At 51.2% G+C, this 22,849-nt stretch overlaps 1 protein-coding gene across 1 annotated transcript; it reads left to right on the forward strand.

Moving 5' to 3' along the window:
• The first annotated feature begins 318 nt into the window (after nt 1-318).
• Nucleotides 319-20,088, forward strand: DDX27 (DEAD-box helicase 27). Its single transcript, XM_055139506.1, has 21 exons — nt 319-498; nt 2,861-3,007; nt 4,177-4,236; nt 4,615-4,777; nt 5,521-5,561; nt 5,686-5,772; nt 6,448-6,553; nt 7,025-7,198; nt 7,495-7,645; nt 9,734-9,833; nt 9,937-10,078; nt 10,783-10,936; nt 12,555-12,636; nt 12,720-12,897; nt 14,662-14,768; nt 15,045-15,147; nt 16,866-16,960; nt 17,046-17,169; nt 18,136-18,223; nt 19,737-19,811; nt 19,935-20,088. Exons 1-21 carry the CDS (start codon nt 406-408, stop codon nt 19,951-19,953), a joined length of 2,289 nt encoding a protein of 762 aa, XP_054995481.1. The 5' UTR covers nt 319-405; the 3' UTR covers nt 19,954-20,088.
• Nucleotides 20,089-22,849: the final 2,761 nt, after the last annotated feature.

A 22,849-nucleotide genomic window follows, 5' to 3' on the forward strand; every position in this document is an offset into this window, starting at 1 on the left:
CTGCATGCCAGGCAAGCGCCCTGCCCACAAGTACACACGCCTGTCCAAACAAACAGGCAGAGAGCATGAACACAGCACGTCGCCCCCAGGGCGCCCCGCCTCCCCGACCCGCCTGCAGAGCGCCCTGACGCCCGCTAGCCCTAATCCCAGCCAGCTCCGGGAGCGCGTCACCGGCGCATGCGCCCTGCGCGGCGCCAGGCGGGGGGCGGGGCCCCATCGGTCTGGGAAGCTCGGACCGGAAGCGAGAGGGGCGCATGCGCCCTGCGCGGGGCCGGGCGGGGGGCGGAGCCTAGCGGGCTCCCCCGAGGCTCGGACCGGAAGCAGGCGGGGCGCGTGCGCACGGGCGGCCCCGTAAACGCCGGATGCGCCTGGCACGCTGTTTCCGGGAGCGGCCGCCGCGGCGATATGGTGGAGGCGCTGGGCTTCGTCCCGACCCTCGGCGAGGATGACGAGATGCCGCTGGAGTCCGAGTCTGACTCGGGAGGCGAGGACGAGGAGGTAGGAGCCGGGCCCGGGCGAGGCTCCCCCGCGGCTCCTGAGGCGGCTCCTGAAGTGACTCGTGAGGTGGCTCCTGAGGTGGCTCCTGAAGTGACTCTTGAGGCGGCTCCTGAGGCGACGGAGGCGGCGTGTCCGCCCGGTGCTCCCGGCTGCCTCGGCCAGTCCGTCTCAGGCCCCGCGTGGGCGCCGAGGGAGCGTCCCCAGGGCGGGCTGCGTGCGACTTCGGATTCTGAAGAATCTACCTCAAAACATTTCCTTTGGGCGCGTTGTCTCTGGGGTCCCGCGTGGCCGTGCCCGGGAGTCGGGGGCGGGAGCCCCCCGAGTCTCCGCCAGCCGCGGGCCCGGCGGACCCCGCCGTCCAGACCAGCGTGAGGGAATCCTGCGTGTTGGCCGCCCGCCGGCCTCGCCCCGCCCGCGAGCGCTCACCTGTCACCTCTCTGACGTAAACATCACCATGACGTCATCCTGAGGCTCCGGACACTTTTTTATTTTTTTATTTTTTTGCCGTGCTGAGGCTTCAACCCAGGGCAACCCTTGGAGCTTTCGCTGTTTTCTCAGGGGTTCCTCCTCAGCTCTGCACTCAGGCGTGACTCCCGACGGTGCTCGGGGCACCGTGTGGGATGCTGCAACCTGGTGTCGCCGCTGCAAGGCCAGGGCCCTCCCCGCTGCCCTGTCGCTCCCGCCCCCGAGCTGGTGCTTTTCCAGGGAGCCTCGGGATCCCCTAGCCCTGGCCTGTGCCTGGGACTTTTTTGCTCCCCACCCAGATAATTGTGCAGCCCCCGTTGGCCCGCGGCGGCACCGCCTACCTCAGTCTCATGTTTGGGGGCCGGACTGGGCAGTGCTCAGCGGCTGTACCCGGCTCCGTGCTTAGGGCTGAGTCCTGGTGGGACTCGGGCACCGTCTGGTGCCGGCGATCGCGCCAGGGCGGGCTGTGTGGCAGCGCAGGTGCCTTACCTCTGGCCTGGCTCTCCGGCCCCTGTGGCGTGGTGGGTGCTGGGTATCCAGCCCACTTCCCTGGACCCTTCGAGGGTTTTTTTTTTTCCCCTTCTTCAGATTTATCCTCCCGACGCCACAGGTTTGCCGGTTCCTTTCTAATTTTCACATGGTTTTATTGTTCGTTTTTGGCCCATGCCCAGTGATGCGCAGGGGTTATTTCTGGCTCTGCACTCAGGAGTCACTCTTGGCAGTGCTCAGGGAACCATATGGGGTGACGGGGATCAAACCCTTACCCGCTGTGCGCTCTCTCCACCCCCAGACAGTTCTTTTTCCTTTTTGGGTCACACCCGGCAATGCACAGGGGTCACTCCTGGCTCTGCACTCAGAAATTACCCCTGGCGGTGCTCAGGGGACCATATGGGATGCTGGGAATTGAACCCAGGTGGGCCGCGTGCAAGGCAAACGCCCTACCCGCTATGCTATCGCTCCAGACATACTTTTTTTTTTTTTTTTTTGCTTTTTGGGTCACACCTGGCGATGCACAGGGGTTACTCCTGGCTCTGCACTCAGGAATTACTCCTGGTGGTGCTCAGGGGACCATATGGGATGCTGGGAATCGAATTCGGGTCGGCTGCGTTCGAGGCAAACACCCTCCCCGCTGTGCTGTCGCTCCTGCCCCGAGACATACTTATTTTTTAATGCATAATTGCCATGCAAGCAACTCGTGGCGTTTTCGATATGCCAAAAACAGTAACAACAAGTCTCACAATGGAGACGGTACTGGTGCCTGCTCGAGCAAATCGATGAACAACACAATGCGTTTAATGCATAATCTGTGTGTCACTGATGGGTGTGTTAAATCTTTCTCAATTGGGGGTCGGGAGGGTGGGGGAACTGGGGTGAAGGTGCTTGCCTTGCATTTTGTAGAGCCCAGCTTGATTTTCGGTCCTGCGTGGTCCCTTGAGCATCACTAGGATTGACCCCTGAGTATAGAACTGCGAATAGCCTTCCTGCACTGCCAGGCGTGGTCCAAACCTCAGAACCCCTCTTTGTCTCTTTCATACTATTGTAACTTCCTAAACTGTAATACTAAGAAAATCAGTTATAGATTGGCCAATTTCTTCTTATTAGTTGATCTTTATCTTAAACATCTCTTATTTGGTTCCTCCTCATTTTTCAGCGTTCTTTTTTTTTTTTTTTTTTTTTTTTGCTTTTTGGGTCACACCCAGCAATGCTCAGGGGTTACTCCTGGCTTTGCACTCATGAATTACTCCTGGCGGTGCTTGGGGGACCATATGGGATGCCGGGGATCGAACCCTGATCGGCCGCATGCAAGGCAAACGCCCTACCCGCTGTGCTATCGCTCCAGCCCTTTCAGCGTTCTTTTATCTCACTCTTAAAGACATCCTGCTTCTCCCTCTTCCAGGGGCCCATTGTGCTGGGCAGAAAACAGAAAGCCTTCCAGAAGAACCGCAGTGCCGATTTCAACCCTGACTTCGTTTTCACTGAGAAGGAGGGAATGTATGATGGCAGCTGGGCAATGGCTGATGTCTTGAGCCAGCTCAAGAAGAAGGTGAGATTGTTTACAGTAGCCAGAATCTGGAAAAAACCCGAGTGCCCGAGAACAGATGACCGGTTAAAGAAACTTTGGTATGAAACCATGAAATTTTCATATAAGTGGATCGACATGGAGAGTTATCATGCTAAGCGAAGTGAGTCAGAAAGAGCAGGACAGACAGACTGCACCCATTTGTGGAATATAAAGCAACACAATAGGAGAATAACACCTAAGGATAGTAGAGATAAGGGCCAGGAGGATCGCTTCATGGCTTGGAAGCCAATCTTATTTGCTGGGGTGGGGGTGGGGAAGGCAGGTGGGATCGAGAAGAGACCACTAAGTAAATGATGCTCGGAGGGCTCGCTTGGGATGGGAGATGCCTGCTGAAAGTAGACTATGGGCCAAACATGATGACTGCTTAGTGCCTATATTGCAAATCATAGCACCCAAAGGGAGAGAGGGTAAGAGGGAATGTGTCTGCCACAGAGGCAGTGTGTGGGAAGGGGTGCGGATGGCGGGAGGGACACTGGGAACATTGGTGGTGGAGAATGGGCACCGCTGGAGGGATGGTTACTCGAACATTGTTTGAAATGTAATCATGAAAATTTGTAAGTCTGTACCTGTATCTCATGATGATTCTTTAAAAAACAAAACCAAAAAAAAGAAGGTGGTGAGATGCAGTGGTACACAGCCCTAGGCCTTGGGCTGTCACTGTTAGGCAGTAGGTTAAGGATCTAGTACTGACCTCATTGCCCTTTTTGCTTTTTGGGTCACACCTGGCAATGCACAGGGGTTACTCCTGGCTCTGCACTCAGGAATTACCCCTGGCCGTGCTCAGGGGACCATATGGGATGCTGGGATTTGAACCCGGGTCGGCCGCGTGCAAGGCAAACGCCCTACCCGCTGTGCTATCTCTCCAGCCCCTCATTGCCCTTTTTTGTTTATTTTTGGGTCATACCTGGCTGTATTCAGGGGCTACACTTGGTTCTGCACCTAGGGATCATTTCTGGCAGACTTGGGAGACCAAATGGAGTGTTGGAGGTTATAGCAATATAAATTTGATTGATGCCTTCAAGTACGGACAAGCTTTTTCTGTCTCAGTATATGAGGTTCACTCTCAGAGAAATCTTCCTTATGTCTTTTTGCCATGTGATTTTCTTTTTTTTTCTCTTTAATGTCTGCAGAGAGCAGCCACTACTTTGGATGAGAAGATTGAGAAAGTTCGAAAGAAGAGAAAAACAGAGGTGAGAACTTCAGCGCTCCCCTGTGATTTCTCTCTCTTTTTTTTTTTTTCCTTTTTGGGTCACACCTGGTGATGCTCAGGGGTCACTCCTGGCTCTGCACTCAGGAATCACCCCTGGCAGTGCTCAGGGGACCATATGGGATGCTGGGAATCAAACCCGAGTCAGCCGCGTGCAAGGCAAATGCCCTACCTGCTGTGCTATCGCTCCAGCCCCTGTGATTTCTCTCTTCAGTCTGAGTTGGGCTTTGCTTGCTGTGGGCAGGCTTCGTGTGTTGCTCGTGACTATTCATGAGTGTTCAACATAGAATTCTGTCTAGACTCTTGACTTCTAACATTTATGGTTGCCTGCTTTATTGTCTCTCTTTTTTTTTTAAACCAGGAGAAAGAAGCTAAGTCAGGGAAATCAGGGGAGAAAGAAGCTAAGGAGGGCTCTGAGCCAGAGGAGCAGGAAGACCTTGAAGGGAAAGCTGAGGAAGCATCAGAAAATGAAGACTCTGAGACTGACTACTCATCGGCTGATGAGAACATCCTCACCAAAGCAGGTAGGTGGCACCATGGTGCTGTCAGCGGGGACAGGAAACTGGAAAACTTCCTTGTCTGTGAAGGAAAGACTCTGTTGCACTTACCTATCTAGAGTGTGGAATTCTGTAAGTTTTCCTCTTTCCCGTAGGGTTTTCACTGGGGGGGTTTGTTCTTTCCCCCAATCTCCAGAGCCACATAGCAGCAGGCACCTCTGTGAGTCACATGTTTGGGTGATAGATCTCTCACATCCCACCTCACCAGCGTCCAGCCACGTGGCGGCTGGCACTCCAAAAATATTTCTTGCAGAAATGAGTGTGAAAGCTTCATACTATAGTGTGGGGGTGAAGTCTGGTCTTTTAAATTATTTTTTGTGTGTGGGGGGGGAGTTGAGATTGGGCCATACTTGGTAGTGCTCAGGGCTTACGGCTGGGTCTGTGTGGATGGGGGGACATACAGTGTGTCGGCGGGCGGTTGAAACTGGGTTTGGCGTGTGCAAGGCAAGGACCCTACCTGCTGTATTGCTCCAGCCCCTCGAGTCTGATCTTTGGGACTCGCTGAGTTTGTTTCCTGTCTGGCCTTTCGCAGATGTGGAACTGCCTTGCTGCACAGTGTCCTCATTTATGAAATGAGGCTAATGACGACAGATCCCTCACATTGGTGTGTGGCGTCAGTGAGGGAGTCACCTAAAGTGTTCAGGACAAGGTCCAGTGGGGTAATGCTCCGTAAGGATGGACCCTGATCCTTGGCTCCTGTTTCTCTGTAGATACCCTCAAAGTAAAGGAGCGGAAGAAGAAGAAAGGACAGGTGAGCATGGGCTTGGGAAATAAGGTGCAGCTTGATTTTTCACCACCTGCAAGGATTTTAAGACCATTTTGATTCTTGGGCCTTGGCGCTGAGTTCTTGTTCTGTCTGGGTTTTTCTCGCACAGGAAGCAGGAGGATTCTTTGAAGATGCATCTCAGTATGATGAGAGTCTCTCATTCTCGGACATGAACCTTTCCCGCCCACTTCTGAAGGTAGTGGCTTCATTTTGCAGTCGTCAGGTTATTGCTGCAGTCACCTCTTATAAGTAGGTTTCCATCCGGCTTTTTACCTTCCCCAACTGTTATGCACACAGCTCCCAGGGAGCCCTTTCAGTAAAATGCTCCGTTGTGTCCTTCAACAGGTGTCCCCAGTTTCTCTTGGAGTAAAAGCCCAAATCCTCATTTTAGCATCCCAGGCCCCATCTGCTGCTGTCTGGAGCACTTTCTGCTTTGGCCACATCAGCCACTTTGCCGGCTCTCATTCAGGTCACGCAGCTTCCCTAGGGCCTTTGCACCTGCTTTTTCTTCTGTGGGAGATTCTTCCAGCTGTCGCTGCTTGGCCTCACTTCTTGGGGTTCAAGTCAGTATCCTCTGCTCAGTGAGACCTTCCCTGATAACACACTGAATGGCGTCCTGCTCCCCTGAAGCCTGTATTCTGCCTCACACTGTTTATGTCCATGTGGTACGTGTTTGGGTCTGTTACCTACTACAGACTCGAGGCTTTTAGTTTATTTCCTGCTGTATTTTCCTTACCTGAAACATGCCTGTCACTGATACACAGTCAGTGTTTGAGGCATAAGTGGTTGGGAGGGCTAGAATTGGTGAGCACTGGTTTGGAAACCTGCCTGACTGATTTTATGCGACCTTCTGGACCTTTGTCCTCTGCAGGCCATTACTGCCATGGGCTTCAAGCAGCCCACCCCCATCCAGAAAGCATGCATCCCTGTGGGTCTGCTGGGGAAGGACATCTGTGCCTGCGCAGCCACCGGGACAGGTATGAAGGAACTAGGGGGGAGTGGGGAGGAAGCTGCAGGCGTGTTCATTAGGGTCCTACTTGTTCTGGGTTTTGTTTTGGAGCCACTCCCACGGTGATGTTTAGGACTTACTCCTTGCTCTTTGATCAAGGATCACTGTTGCCCAGGCTGAGCGGACCCCAGGGGATGCTGGGGATCAAACGCTGGTCCAGACAACCAGCCTGTAATATCGCTTCCCCCTCTACCACTTCTCTGACCTGCTGTGTATGTGTGTGTGTGTGTAGAGCAAAGGAGGGCAAGGGGACTACACGGAGGGGTCAAGGATATGGCTTAGTGACAGAGCACTTGTCCTGTGTGAGTTTCTGGGTTCTGTCCCTGGCACCACAGACTGAGAAGAGACGTTTGTTTGTTTCCTTGTGAGGGATGCAGTTTCTGTGATCAGGGCCTTCCCTGATCCTTGAAGGGACCGAAGCTCTTCTCCTTCCCTGCAGGTAAAACTGCAGCCTTTGCCCTGCCCGTCTTGGAGCGTCTGATCTACAAACCCCGCCAGGCCCCCGTCACGCGCGTGCTGGTGCTGGTTCCCACTCGGGAACTCGGCATCCAGGTACACTCTGTCACCAAGCAACTCGCCCAGTTCTGCAACATCACCACCTGCCTGGCTGTGGGTGAGTGTCCGGCCAGTGCTGGTGGCCCCTGTGGGACAGACTTTGCAGAGGATAGATGGGCCCGCATCAGAGAATGAGATTAAATCCATCTGAAAACTGGAAGAAGTGTTTTCAGAGTAGACAGTGGGGTGCTCTCTTAAGTGAAGAACCTGTCTTGCACCTTATCAAATCCACCAGAGCTGGGCCTTTGCTAGTCTTCATCTCTGCATGTCCTCTCCATCCGGCATAGGACCCGACACTTGGCTGGACTGGGTCTTGCGGTGCTTGACCACAGCACAGGGCTCTGCTCTCTGCAGGTGGTCTGGACGTGAAGTCTCAGGAAGCAGCTCTCCGGGCCGCGCCCGACATCCTCATCGCCACCCCCGGCCGGCTGATTGATCACCTTCACAACTGTCCGTCCTTCCACCTGAGCAGCATCGAGGTTCTCATCCTGGACGAGGCTGACAGGTAGGCTGGAGTGGTGCGGCTCTGCACTCCCCACAGCCCTTTCCCAGAGGGCAGCCTGCTGCCCTGAGGCTCCCTGACTCCTGCTGTTGTCCCCGTCCCTGTGGTGCAAGCTCAGCACCTCCATTCGGCTCTTTCTTCATCATCTTTTTATTTCATTCGTTGACTGTTTTTTGGGACTGTATCTGCTTGAACTCAGGGCTTATTCCTGGCTCAGTGATCACTCCTGGTGGGGCTTGGGGAACCCTGTGGGGCCCTGGGGATTGAGTCCTGGTTGGCTGTGTTAGGTATGCACTTTCCCCCGTACTTTTACTCCTGTTCTCTCTCTCCGTCCACCCACCCCTTTCTCAGATTTGTGTCTTTTTAGTCACACCAAGTGACCAGATTGAGCCCCAGTCAGCTGTGTTAGACAAGCTTCTCCCCTGTACTTCCATTCATATACTCCCCCCCCCCTCTCTCTGTCTCTCTGTCTCTCTCTGTCTCTCCCTCTCTTCTCTGTCTTTTTTGGGTCACTCCTGGCTCTGCAGTCAGGAATCACTCCTGGTGGTGCTCAGGGGACCATGCGGGGTGCTACAGATTGAACCCAGGCTAGCCACATCCAAGACAAGCGCCTTACTCTGTACTTTCTCCAGCCCTAGTCCTGCTCTCTTTATAATATGGTAGTTAAGAGGGAAGGTCGGTCAACTTCTCATTGCTATTTTCTGAGATTTGGAAACCTTTAGATTCTGAAAGCAAACCTTTTTTTTTAGTTTGTAGTTTGTAATGGGTATTAAGAATAGTCCCTAGGAGCTAAGAATCACAAACAAAACCAACTTTATCTCAAAAAACTAAGAAAGGCTGTGGAAGGGCTGGAGCGATATCACAGCGGGGAGGGCGTTTGCCTTGCACGCGGCCAACCCAGGTTCGATTCCTAGCATCCAATATGGTCCCCTGAGCACTGCCAGGGGTAATTCCTGAGTGCAGAGCCAGGAGAGTAACCCCTGTGCATGGCCGGGTGTGACCCAAAAAGCAAAAAAGAAAAAAAGAAAGGCTGTGGAAATTTAAAATTGAGGCCAAGGAAACAGAACCACTAAACGTTGAACTTGATCAACTGGAGGGAGAGGCATTGTTCTTTGGGGATGTGTGCTCAGGTAGGGAGAAGGTATCATGGCAACTCCAGATTTACTTGAAAATAGTTTAGAAATAAAAGGAGAAAGCAAATGTGGTAAAGTGGTCATTTTCTTTACTCTTGGTGAAATGGTAAAATAATAGTAATAAATGTGATAAGACAGTTCAAAACTTAATAATAGCCATTTTATTTTGGGGGGAGTTGACTGAGCAATGCTCAGGGACCCTCATGGCCATTCCTAGTGATACTCAACCTGTTTCTTCTTTTTCTCCTTTCTTTTTTGGTTTTGGGGCCACATCCAGCTGTGCTCAGGACTTACTCCTGGCTCTGCATTCAGAAATTACTCCTGGTTGTTCTGGGGGACCAGATGCGGTATTGGGGATCAAACCCCGGTCACCCGTGTGCAAGGCAAGCGCTTTAACCCACTGTACTATCTCTCTGGCCCCAAGCCTGTTTCTTCCTGCATCCACTTAGGATGGGACTGTAGAGGTGTAACATGCCAGGAATCATACGTGGAGCATGCCAGACATGTATTCCGGTCCTTTCAGCCATCTCTGGCCCACAGAGCAACTTGTTAACAAATGCCTGGTCTCTTTTTTCTGATTGTTTTTGTCTGGGGCCAGGGATTGAACTAGGATCAGCAGTATGCAAGACAAGTGCCTTAACCCTTGTACTATCTTCAGCCCCAACAAATGGTGTTTCAGTGGTAGAGTTAACCTTCGCACATGTAAGGTCCTGATTTATTCTCCAACAAAACACACATGTACATGCACATGCGAGCACTCATAGACACTCAGGTTAGAAACGAACTCATCATTTCTCTCTCCTCTCTCACTCTTTTTCCCTTTCACCCTCTCTCCCTCTCCCCCATCTCTTACGACAGAAATGTGCTCAGATCACACACACAGACACTCGTCCCATATGGGAGTGAGCTCTGGTCATTGTTTCTCCTGCTTCCGCCCCTCCCCTCCCCTGCCTGCCAGGATGCTGGACGAGTACTTTGAGGAGCAGATGAAGGAGATCATCCGAATGTGTTCCCACCACCGCCAGACCATGCTCTTCTCAGCTACCATGACAGATGAGGTGTGCCATGGGGATTCTTGGGGGGGGAGAGGCACGGTGACCCTGGGCAGGGCTGGACTACACCACACCTGCAGCTGAGTGTGACGGTCTCTGTGCTCTGCAGGTGAAAGACCTGGCGTCGGTCTCCTTGAAGAATCCCGTCAAGATATTCGTGAATAGCAACACGGATGTGGCCCCTTTCCTGCGGCAGGAGTTCATCCGCATCCGACCCAATCGGGAAGGGGACCGGGAAGCCATCGTGGCAGGTGACAAGCAGGGCAGGACGGGACAGCGAATCCCTGAGTTCCCTTAGCACTAGAGTGCTTCATCTTGCCCTCGGCACCTCCCGTCTCCCCTAACCCAGTGTGTGGGGCTGCGTTTGTCCTTTTGGTGCGAGTGCCTGACTTTGTCCATCCTTCCCTAGTGTCCTGCAGTCCCTCTATCCAGTCCTCATTTTGTCCTGCTGAACTTTTTCTAGCTGCACCTCTGGTGTGTGGTGTGGGTTGTTGCCTGGATAGTTGCAGTAGCCTCTTCGTGACCACCTGCATCCGCCCTTGTTCCTTGGCAGTCAGTCCTTGCTGCAGCGCATGGGAAAGGATTGCTTGCAAATGGGCATGCACCCCTTTTCCTGGCCTGTTGAGGTCCATCCAGTGGGTCCGATACTCGCAGACTACACACCTTCCCCTAGTGGGTGCCTCAGACGTCTGGGCCCAGGAATCTTGGTGCCTTTGATTATGGTGCTCTGTACCAGCTGCTTTTCTCTGCCTCTTCAGGAGGCCTTCCTGACCCTGCCCTCCCCTCCCCTCCCTCTTACAGCGTTGACATGGGGGTAGGGGATGGGCTTCGCTGTCTGCCTCTGGGACGGGAGCTCTGCAGGGCCGGGCCCACATCTCCCCTTCCCCGGTGCAGTCCCTTCACAGGCAGAGGAGCAGGTTGGAGATGCTCATGCTCACGCTCTTCTCCCCGCTAGCTCTGCTAACAAGAACCTTCACAGACCACGTGATGCTCTTCACCCAGACCAAGAAGCAGGCCCACCGCATGCACATCGTCCTCGGCCTCATGGGGCTGCAGGTGGGCGAGCTCCATGGCAACCTGTCTCAGACTCAGCGGCTAGAGGCCCTCAGGTGAAATTGGGGGGGAAGGAAGGGCATTCCAGCTCCCATTCATCCCTCTCAGCACATCAGAGCACTGTGCTCGGTCAGCAGAGGGAAGAGAATCTCTCAGGTTCTGCCTGAGTAACGGTATGATGACCCACTATTTCCGGGCCAGAGAGATAGGACAAGGGTTAAGGCACTTGTATGTGGCTAACCCTAGTTTCATCCACGGCACCCCATATGGTCTCCAGAGCACTTCCAGCAGTGATCCCTGAATGCAGAGCCAGGAGTAGCGGCAGCATAGATGGGTATGGCCTAATCCTTCCCAAGCCTCCTTCACCCCACAATTTTTTAGTCTGGCAATGCTCAGGGGTAACTCCCAGCTCTGTGCTCAGGAATTATTCCTGGCAGTGTTCAGGGGACTGTATGGGATGCTGGGGATTAAACTCTTTGCATGGAAGGCAAGTACACACTATACTGTGTCTCTATCCCCCTCTTTTTTCAGCCCTGCCACTCTAAGGTAACGTTAGATCCACCGAGAACTTGGTTGTTTTGGAGCTCGAATTGTTCTGTGCACATGCCTGGGTGGTGCTCAGGGCTGCACAGGCTTGGTGCTTGGGAGTTGCTCCTGGTGGTGCCCAGGGCATCGTGTGTTGCCGGGGACTCCAGTGTGCAAAGGCTGTGCCCCAGCCCTTTGAGCTGTCTCTTTGGCCCCCAGAAATTGTTGATTATATCCCTGGATGAGTGTGGGTACTGCTAAGTGGACCCACAGGAGAAAATTCTGACACTCAGGACTGTCCAGCTTGTTTTTTGTTTTCTGTAGTTTTTCCAAAGCGGTGGATAGATGTGGGCCTGATAGAATAAGGGCTTTTGATTGGTTATTTTTGTTTAGGGGCCACATCCAGCAGTGCTCAGGAGTTACTCCTGGCTCTACACTTAGGAATTAACTCCTGGTCGGGCTTTGGGGACCATATAGATGCTGGGGATTGAGCCCACATGGGCTGCGTGCAAGGCAAGTGCCCTGCCTACTCTATTATCTCTCTGGCCCTGATCAAATAAGTTTGGGCATCACAGATATCTGCTGTTTCCCCTCGTTTTTTGGTACCAGGGATCAAACCTTGGCCATCACACATGCACTGTGGAGTCTATGTTATTTAGCCACATCCCTAGCCCAAATCTTATTTTTGTGCCACATCCCAGGAACCAAACAGTGAGTGGGTGCTGAGGGATGGCTCTAGCCCTTTGAGTCATTTCCTGGCCCAAGTTTGAGTTGTATTTTGGTTTTCGGGTCATGCACGTGGTCCTACTGGCCAAGGATCACACAGTAGCAGTGCTGCTGGGGTCATCCTCGCCGTGTGGGGCAATGCCGGGAATCACACTGGAGGCCTTCTGGCTGCAAGGCAGATGCTCTGCTCCTGGGCGCTGTTGCAGGGACCGGCTGTCTATTCTGGTTCATCACGGGAGCAGCAGCCTGCATGTGTGTGGGCAGTGGAATCTCTGCCCTTGGTGCTCCCTACTGATGTTTCTTGGGAGGCTCCATTTCTCTTACATGGTAAACCCCAGGGCTTGACTTCTGCTTGAGTTTACTGCAGCTTCTGGGGAGTGTTGGCACCAGCATCAAGGCAAACATCTCTATCACCTTTTCTAGGCGTTTTAAGGATGAGCAGATCGACATCCTAGTGGCCACCGATGTAGCAGCCCGTGGTCTTGACATCGAGGGAGTCAAAACGGTGAGCAGGCCCTGGGTTCCCAGAACTTGACCTTGGCTCCCCTTGTCGGGACTCCTGGGTCTGACCTCTGCTCGACCGCCCAGGTCATCAACTTCACAATGCCCAACACCATCAAGCATTACGTTCACCGAGTGGGTCGAACAGCGCGTGCTGGCAGGGCCGGGCGCTCGGTCTCTCTGGTAGGAGAAGAGGAGCGGAAGATGTTGAAGGAGATCGTGAAGGCCGCCAAGGCCCCCGTGAAGGCCCGGATACTCCCCCAAGGTGAGCAGGCGCTGCTGGGGCAGCTCAGCAGGTTGGGTGGATGAGGCCGGCTGTGAGCCCGGGTGCGGGGCTCAGCCGTCGCAGGCAGATGTCGAGTGGCCGGGGCAGCTCTCACTGACTGTCTCTACAAGGGGATGACCCTGGACTTGGGCCTCAACTTTCCTTAGTTGTTTCCCAACCTTAGGGATGAGACAGCCACTTCTGGGAGCACACTCCCCATTGAGCCCCACCCCCCCTTTTTGGTGGGGTGGGTTTTGGCCACAATTGGTGGTTCTTGGGGCTACTCCCAACTCCGTGCTTGGAGAATTGAATCCAAGGCTCTGCATACAGAGCATGCACTCAGCCTTTAATTTTGCTGGTTTTGGGGTGACACTGCAGTGCTCAGGGCTTACTCCTGGTGCTGCTCTCAGGATTCCCTACTGGCAGGGTTTGGAATATATATGGTAGTGGGGATGAACCCAGGTCGGCTGTGCGCAAGGCAGGTGCCTAACCTACTGTGTGGGCCATTCTTTCTTATATTTGTCTGTGGGTGTCTCATAAAGTACTTTCCCTTTTAGATCTATTGTTATATTTTAACACTGTGATAGCTGTCTCTGATTTAGATTCATTTGGGGTATCCCAGGCAATATTCAGCAGGGCTGGGGCCATCCCTGATACTAGTCAGGCTGGATGGGCTAATGCTTGGCTATGAATGCAGGACTGTATGAGCTGTGTGGTGCCGTGTGGTGCACCGCACAGGGACTGCTAGGGAACCTTGTGGTCCCCAGACTCAAAACTGTATGCAAAGTATGCACAGCTCCCCAGTCACTTTTTCTTTAATTAAAAAAACTGATGGGGGTGCCCAGGAGACCATAGCTGGGATTTAATAGGAGTTGGCTGTGTGAAGGCAAGTGCCTTAACCCTTGTACTATCTTCGCAGCCCTAGGGAGTTTGGAATTTATTCTAAGAGGAAGTCTTTATTATCTGGGAATGGAAGTATTAAGCAAAGAAGTCACACATTGGAAAAACAACCCAGTTTTGTTTCACTCAATGCACACCTACACCTAGGGTTGGAGAGATTTAGTTCATAGCTTAACATAGCTTAAGGCATTTACTTAATGTGTGGCTGCAACCTTGGTTTAGATCCTTTTTTTTGTTTGTTTGTTTCGCATTTTGGGTCACACCTGGTGATGCACAGGGGTTACTCCTGGCTCACGCACTCAGGAATTACTCCTGGTGATGCTCGGGAGATCATATGGGATGCTGGGAATCGAACATGGGTCAGCTGCATGCAAGGCAAATGCCCTCCCCGCTGTGCTATTGCTTCAGCCCCCTTGGTTTAGATCCTGGTGCTGCATATAGTCCCCCAGGCACTGCCAGTGTAGCCCCAGTCCCACTGGGTGTGAGCCTCCCAGTAACCACATTTTTTTCTTGTACATGAAAGGGTTTTGGAATCACAGCTAGTGATTCTCAGGGCTTGCTCTTGGCATTGCTCAGGGGACGACACAGTGCAGGGATCCGTGAGAGTGTGTGTGTGCTCCAGCCCTGGGTGCCATCTTTCTGGTCCCTATTTAGACAGGAGCTACACCTGGTGCTGTCCGGGGAATCTGGGCCGCAGGTGGTTCTTGGTTGGTCTGGCTGTACTCAGACTCCCCTGTGTCCACACCTGTGCATCCTTTGAGAACTGGGTGCCTGGGATCCACCCAGGCCCTTGCCTAGCCTGGGCAATTGGTCTACACTTGGGCTGTGTCCCTGCCCTTAAAATCTCTCTCTCCTTTTCTTGAGATGTTATCCTCAAGTTTCGGAACAAGATTGAGAACATGGAGAAAGATGTGTATTCTGTCCTGCAGCTTGAGGCCGAGGAGAAGGAGATGCAGCAGTCAGAGGCTCAGGTGAGGCGCTTCTGCCCTTTTGGCAATGGAGTCGGGATTTCTTCTGGTGTTTGGGTGCTCAGGAGATACTCTCAGCTCTGTGGGCCACTCCTGTAATGCTTGGGGGACAGGATTGAACCCCAGCCTCTTGTAGGCAAAGTATGTGCTGAGCCCATAGACTGATTCTGAAAACTCAGACAAACACGCGCAGAGCCCTGAGTGTTTGCAGGCGGTGCTGTCCACAGCTGCCCACTCTGTGATCAGGGACCACAGCAGGCCTCCCCTTTATACCCACAGATCAACACGGCCAAGCGGCTCCTGGAGAAGGGGAAGGAGACAGCAAACCAAGAACCTGAGAGGAGTTGGTTTCAGACTAAAGAAGAGAGAAAGAAGGAAAAAAGTATGTTGGGAACATCGTTATTTATTTATTCATTCATTCATTCATTCATTCTTGTTTTTTGGGTCACACCTGGCGATGCACAGTGGTTACTCCTGACTCTGCACTCAGGAATTACTCCTGGCGGTGCTCAGAGGACCATATGGGATGCTGGGAATCGAACCCAGGTTGGCCGCGTGCAAGGCAAATGCCCTACCCGCTGTGCTATCGCTCCGCCCGGGAACATCTCTAAAAGGCTAAACACAGAATTATTCTGGGACTCCAGTTCCATTCCTAGGCCTGTACCCGATAGGCTGAAACAGGGACACTCACAAAGTCTTGTGTGCCAGTCCTCTTGGAAGCATTTCACAGCAGTCAGAGTGGAAGTGAATTCCTGCAGTGTGAGAAGATGAGCTTTTCCTCAGCGATGCTAAGTTTTGATACAGGCATGCAAGGATGAGCCTTAAAAACCTACATGAAGGGGCTGGAGCGATAGTACAGCGGGTGGGCGTTTGCCTTGTATATGGTCAACCTGGGTACCTGAGCATCACCAGCTGTGACCCAAAAAGTTACAAAATAAAAAAAACCCTAAGTGAAATAATTCAGATACAAAAGGGCAAAAGATTATAAAACCACATAGGTAAGATTCCTCATAGGCAAATTCGTAGACTATAAAGCAGAATAAAGAAGACCAGGGCTTGCGAGAAGGGAGTTATTAAATGGCTTCAGAGCGTCTGTGTGGATGATGGAAATACTTGACCACAGGTCATGGTGAGGGTTGTACAGTGAATGCCAGTGAACTACGCTATCACTCAGGGTTTGTAATTGGAGCTGGAGAGCCCAGGCCCGGGTGAGGCCCTGGGCTTGATCCCAGCACTGTAAAGAAAAGTTGGACAAAATGGCAGTTTTTATGTTACATATATTTTATCGTGAATTAGAAAAAGCCAGGAAATACATATTATTTCTTCCTCTCCCCTTTGAAAACACAAAACACCCGTTTTCACTTTGTGGCATGTGCTTTCTGGTGACTGAGCCCACCTGGCTAGTGGCTAGAGCAGGGGCCTGATGGTGCTGCTCTGCTCAGAGCAAGTGGGACGTCCATGCTCCGCCACCATGGCCAGGAACTGAGCTGGGGTGAGATGCACTCGAGGAGCCGAGGTGCCTGCCTTGTATGCAGGCTCTCTCTGGCCCCTTCAGTTTTATTATTTGTTTCAAGGCCAAACCCGTGGTGCCTGAGGGCTGCTCCCGTGGTGCCTATGGGACAGTGCAGGCTGGGGATTGAATTGGGCTCCAGCCTGTTGAATAGTCATTTTAGCCTTTGATGGTACAACCGAATTAAATCCTTCTTTTTCAAAACAGAAGAATAATGTCTAAAATGGAGAAACTCAGAAATAGTGGAGAGGAATGTTCTTTAGTGAAACTGTGGTAACCGAAGAGTTTGCAGCTGCTTCTCATTTTTTTTGTTTGTTTGTTTTTGGGTCACACCCGGCAATGCACAGGGGTTACTCCTGGCTCTTCACTCAGGAATTACCCCTGGCGGTGCTCAGGGGGCCATATGGGATGCTGGGATTAGAACCCGGGTCAGCCGCGTGCAAGGCAAACGCCCTACCCGCTGTGCTATCGCTCCAGCCCCCAACAGCTGCTTTTCATTTTAAGTCCTCATAGTGTCTTTTTAAATATGTGCATTTCTTATTTTGTTTTACATATAAAAATAGTGCCTGAAATCTGATGTTATCTTGCAGTTGCCAAAGCTCTGCAGGAGTTTGACTTGGCCTTAAGAGGAAAGAAGAAGAGGAAGAAGTTTATGAAGGATGCCAAGAAAAAGGGCGAGATGACTGTGGGTAGCTCTCCCTTTGGAGTTGGTTATCTTTCCCACCCACACATGGGTCTGCTCCATGCTCACATGCCATCCCTCTTCCTAGGCAGAGGAAAGGTCCCAGTTTGAAATTCTTAAGGCACAGATGTTTGCTGAGCGGTTGGCCAAGAGGAATCGCAGAGCCAAGCGGGCACGTGCAATGCCTGAGGAGGAGCCGACGAGAGGTCCTGGTAGGCATGATACATAGGGCGCCCGCAGAGCTGGTAGGAAATTCTCTGGGGTGATTTAGAACCCACAATTTCCCCACCTTGTTTTTTGGGCCACATCTGGCTTTGCTTAGAACTTACTTTTGATTCTGTACTAAGGGATCATCACTCTTGGTAGTGCTCGGGGGCCATGTGGGGTGCCTGGAATTGAACCCGGGTTGGTTGCGTGCAAGGCAGTACCTTAACTGCTGTACTGTCTCTCCAGTCCCAGAACCCTCATTTTTATTTGATGTTGGTGGATTGGGGCCACATCCAGGTGCTCAGCTTTTCCTGTGTCTATACTCGGGAACCGTCCCTGGTGGTGTTCAGAGGACTGTATGTGGTGCTGGGGGTTGAATGAGGGTTGGCCACAAGTAAAACCTTCACCACCTCGGTTTTCTTTATTCCCATCACACCTAGGGGTGCTCCGGGCTCTGCACTTGGGGTCACTTCTGGTGGTGCTCTAGGGATCATATGGGATGCTGGGGATCAAATCTGGATCTGCTGCCTGCAAGACAATTGTTCTACCCACTGTTCTATTGCCCTGGCCCTAAATGTTCTATCTGGCCCATTAGCTCACATTTTTTGAGTAAGAGTATTTGAATAAGGCTCCATTCTTCTGTGGACCCCCGAGTATTCTTATGGAAATCTCAGCACAGAGCCCAGAAAGCCCCATCTGACTGCGAAGCCCAGTTTCTTAACAGCTGGTTTGGGGAGGCCTAAGTCAGAGTGGAATGAACTAATGCTAAAATGGGCTTTTAGCCCTTTCCTGTGTGTGGGCCTGTTTCACATTTGGATTCTGCAATCATCCATTTTCTGTCAGAATCTGATGTCTCACTTACCCTGTCAAGAAATCACCAGGCCATGAACATCCACTAAATCTGAGTTTCAGGGGATTTGGAAGTTTGAGCCAGAAAGAACTGTGTCTAACTCATTATTTTCTGTGAACAGCCAAGAAGCAAAAGCCGGGGAAGAAATCCGTGTTTGATGAGGAACTCACCAACACGAGCAAGAAGGCTCTTAAACAGTATCGGGCTGGGTAGGTTTCTTCTTTTCCTCACGAGCTTCCTCTCGGTCAAGTGCTCGGCCTGGCTGTCTGGCCTGGCTATTCATTTGGGGCCAGGGATTGAAGTCGGCACCTCCCACCTGCAAGCCTGTATGCTCTGCTCCTCGACTGTCTCCCAGGACCCTTAAGTTATTTGGAATCTCTTGATATGTTAATGAAAACTGTGAATCATTTCCCACCTCCCACCTTCATGTTACCTAATTTTAGGATCTCCTCTTCCCCATCTAGAATCCCCCCACCCCACGCAGGGCACCTAGATCCTAGGGTGAGACAGGTAGGAAGCCATCCTTCCTTAACAGCAGCAGTTCGGAGTTTAGATGCCACATTCCGGGTTCATCAATATCTCGAGAGTGCGAGTGTGTCCCCAATTCGGGTCAGCCACATGCAAGGCAAATAGCCTCCTTGCTGTAGACTCTCTAGCCCCCCCTCCCCCGATGTCTTGTTTGCTCTTGGGAACGTGTGGCTGTCTCTCATTTATCCTCAAGGAAGGATAAGCTTCCCAGGCAGTCAAGAGCTGCCAGAAGGAAGAACCTCTTCCATTCTTTCATTTGTTGTTGGGCCACACCTGGTGGTACCCGGGGATCATTCCTGCTGGGTTTGGGGGACTATATGGGATATCCAGGATCAAACCTGGATTAGCCACATGCAAGGTAAGTGCCCCACCTACTGTATTATTGCACGTCTTCCATTCTTGTTTTAACTCCCCCAAATTTTTTTTTTCTTGTTTGAAATGTTATTTAAACACCATGGTTTACAAAGCTGTCCACACTAGTCATTTCAGGTATTAAACACCATGATTTACAAAGTTGTTTATAATACAGTCATATTAAACACCATTGACTCATAAAGTTGTTCTTTATACAGTCATTTTAAGTATTCAATATTCCAACACCAGTCCCACCCCCCGTGTGACCATTCCTCTACCAATGTCCCACCCCCAGCCTGTCCTGTCAGCAGGCACAAAATAATTATATTGCTTGTTACAATACATACCTCATAATGGTATTACTGAAGTTATTGTCTGAGGATTTGCTGAGCTGTTAGTGCTATTTTAGCCTTCTGCGCTATTATTTTTACTGATTGAGCTTAGTGGGCTTCTATACAAATGTTTCATCTGATTTTCTGTGTTCCTGCTGGGCTGTTCAGTACTGTGAATTTGGAGATGTCATGGCTGTTCCAGCACCTATTTCATTAGGATGATTCAGCACCAGGGTGTCTTGGGCCTGCCAGATTCAGCTTGGCTCCAACTTTTATTCATGGTTGTGGGGCCAGGCCAGGCCATTTAAATGCAAGCAGATGTGGGTGAGTTGTTGAGTGCTGGGCCCCCCATAGGGCAGGGACTTCGCTTGCCTCATTGTGAGAAGGTTCCAATGATCTTTAGGTGGCACACACTGGATTATTATAGGACCTCAGCCATTGAAAATGAGGCATCCGTGATCCTTGTATAGTGGGGAGCCATTGCTTGTCTGTCTTCTCTCACCTACAGTCCGTCCTTTGAAGAGAGGAAGAAGCAGGGCTTGCCTCACCAGAGACGAGGAGGAAACTTCAAGTCTAAATCCAGGTAATGTTGGCAGAGTTGGAGGGCCAGAGGGCCTTCAAACAAGGATTAAAGAAATCTTTGATGAAAAAGGTCATTTTCTCTTCCTGTCTTGAAGTTCATTCCTTCTGCTGTTGCTTTTCATAGGTACAAGAGGAGGAAGTAGCTGTGATTCACCTGAACTTCATTGGCAGTTCATAGATTCCTTCCCTCTGGGGAGCCATCCTGTTGCAGTCTTTTCTCCTTTCGTAAAAAGTATTCTTTAAAATGTTGTCATTAAAAGATTTCGTTTTTTTTTTAAGATTATGTGAATCATTTACCTTTTTTTTTTACCCTTTGGCGGGTTTGGGACCCATGTAGTGATGATCAGGAGCAACTCCCAAAAGTACCTTGGAGACCCTCTATCATGCCAGAGATTGAACTGTGGTCAGTGGCCTGCGAAAGCAAGTACTTTAACACTACACTATTTCTCTGTCCCCAAATCTTTTGCCTTTTGCTAAAGATTCCCTTCTGAAGGACAGTTCTGAGTTTTGTTTTGTTTTGTTTTTTGCTTTTTGGGTCATATGGCCCAGCATAGGGGTCATTCCTGGCTCTGTTCCCTGGCAGCGCTCAAAGGGACTATATAGGATGTTGGGAATCGAACCCGGGTCGGCTGCGTGCAAGGCAAACGCCCTACCTGCAGTGCTGTCGCTCCAGCCCCACAGTTCTGAGTTTTAAGCAAATTTCTGAGGCTATGTTTCAGCAGGGGTGGAAATTTTGGGACCAGTAGGGGTATATAGCTATTTCCTAAGTACCCGTGCCAGGCAAGTCTCCCTTCTTGAAGACTGGGTCCAAGGACTGGAGTGCATGCTTTGCATGTGGTAGCCCCAAATTTGGTCCCTTGCACTGCCTTTTTATCTGAGCACTGGCAGGTGAAATACCAAAACAAAGTCAAGATCCAAGAAATAGTCTGACCCTGCGACATCTCTTTGATTGCATGACTGTGGCTGCAGAAGAGTGGAGTGTGCGAGAACGGGCTATCATCTGTGTTCTTGGTGCCCACTGTCTTACTCAGTTACCCCAATTTAGGCAGGTTCTATTTTATAAGCACAGTTGGGTTATAAACCAGATGCAGGTGTTTTGGGCCATTTCAGGAAGTGCTCAGGATTGTTCTTGATTGTGCTTGAGGGACCATGTGGTCCTGGGACTTGAACCCGGGCTTCCTGCATGCAAAACTTGTACTTGGTCCATTGAGCTATCTCTCCAGCCCAGAATTAATGTTTATTTCTACCTGACCCTGTTTGTGTGTGTCTGTGTGTGTGTGTGTGTGTGTGTGTGTGTGTGGTGCCTGGCAGTTCACGAGGTTGAGGTTTGCTCCTGGAGGTGCATATACTGCCAGGGATGAAACCTGGGGCTCCTTTATGCGAAGCAAGTGCCCCAGCACACTGAACAATCTCCCTGGCCCCTGAACCTTCATTATCCTGACTCCTATCTGCTTTGCTAGTACCCTGAAAAGCTAGAGAGGGACCCTGATACCATAAACTAACTCCTCGTTGCAAAATCCATTAAAAAAAATATTGGGGGTCACACCCCATGATGTTCAGGGGTTACTCCTGGCTCTGCACTCAGGAATTACTCCTGATGGTGTTCAGGAGACCATATGGGGCAGTGGGGATTGAACCTGGGCTGGCTGCATGCAAGGTAAACAACCTACTTGCTGTAGCTCCCACCCCAAAAAATCCACTTTTCTGAATTCCCCTTGAGGATTAGATAAAAGCCGTAGGAGGCAACCCTTTCAAGAAATGTGGAGGGGCTGGAATGATAGCACAGCGGGTAGGGCGTTTGCCTTGCACGCGGCCAACCCAGGTTCGAATCCCAGCATCCCATATGGTCCCCTGAGCACTGCCAGGGGTAATTCCTGAGTGCAGAGCCAGGAGTAACCCCTGTGCATCGCCAGGTGTGACCCAAAAAGCAAAAAAAAAAAAAAAAAAAAAAGAAATGTGGAAGTTGTAATTTCAGAAAGCAAACACACTGCTTCCCTTGCCTGCACTAGTTGGGATCTGTGGTCTGTGGGAGACCCAGGTTTCATTCCAGCACTCCAGCATTCCTGTGTAGGCCAGAGAAAACCTTGCACCTACTACCGTATCAACAAAAACAAAACCAGAGGGGCCGGAGCGATAGCACAGCGGGTAGGGCGTTTGCCTTGCACGCGGCCGACCTGGGTTCGATCCCCGGCATCCCATATGGTCCCCCAAGCACCGCCAGGAATAATTCCTGAGTGCAGAGCCAGGAGTAACCCCTGAGCATCGCTGGGTGTGACCCAAAAAGCAAAAAAAAAAAAAAAACAAAAAACCAGGGACTGGAGTGGTAAGCACAGAGGGTAAGGTGCTTGCCTTGCGTGAGGCTGACCAGGTTCGATCCTTGGCATCCCTGAGCATCACTAGGGGTCACTCTAGGATACAAGGAGTAAGCCTTGACTGCCGCTGAGTTGGCCCAAAAAACCAAGGGTGAGGGACTTAATTGAGCAGCATATACCCTGAACATTCAAGAATGTGTCTGAAGCTACTGTACTTAGTAATTTCCAAGAGTCTCAAATTCAGTAAATGACGGATGGCATAACTGCTAGAGTACAGGTGAGTCACTATTTGTACTTAGAAGATCTCCAAGGTAGGTCTTTACCGCCCTCCCCCCAAAAAAGAAAAAAAACTGCATAGCTAGATACTCTGACAGCTGTGGACATTACTCTGGCAAGGCCCGGACGCTGTTGAACACTGCCTCTGTCACTACTCATCAGGGAGATGCAAATCAAAAGGGGATACCATCTCACACCACAAAGACTAGCACACATCCAAATGAACAAGAACAAGCAGTGCTGGCGTGGATGTGGGGACAAAGGGGCTCATTCATTGCTGGTGGGAATGCTGACTAGTCCAGCCTCTTTGGAAAATAATATGGACATTACTCAAAAAACTAGAAATTGAGCTCCATTGGACCCAGCAATAACACTTCTGGGAATGTACCCCAGGGGTCCAAAAACACAGAGAAGAAACACCATCTGCACTTCTATGTTCATTGCAGCACTA

Source organism: Sorex araneus, chromosome 5 (genome assembly GCF_027595985.1).
Source record: "Sorex araneus isolate mSorAra2 chromosome 5, mSorAra2.pri, whole genome shotgun sequence".
NCBI lineage: Eukaryota > Metazoa > Chordata > Mammalia > Eulipotyphla > Soricidae > Sorex > Sorex araneus.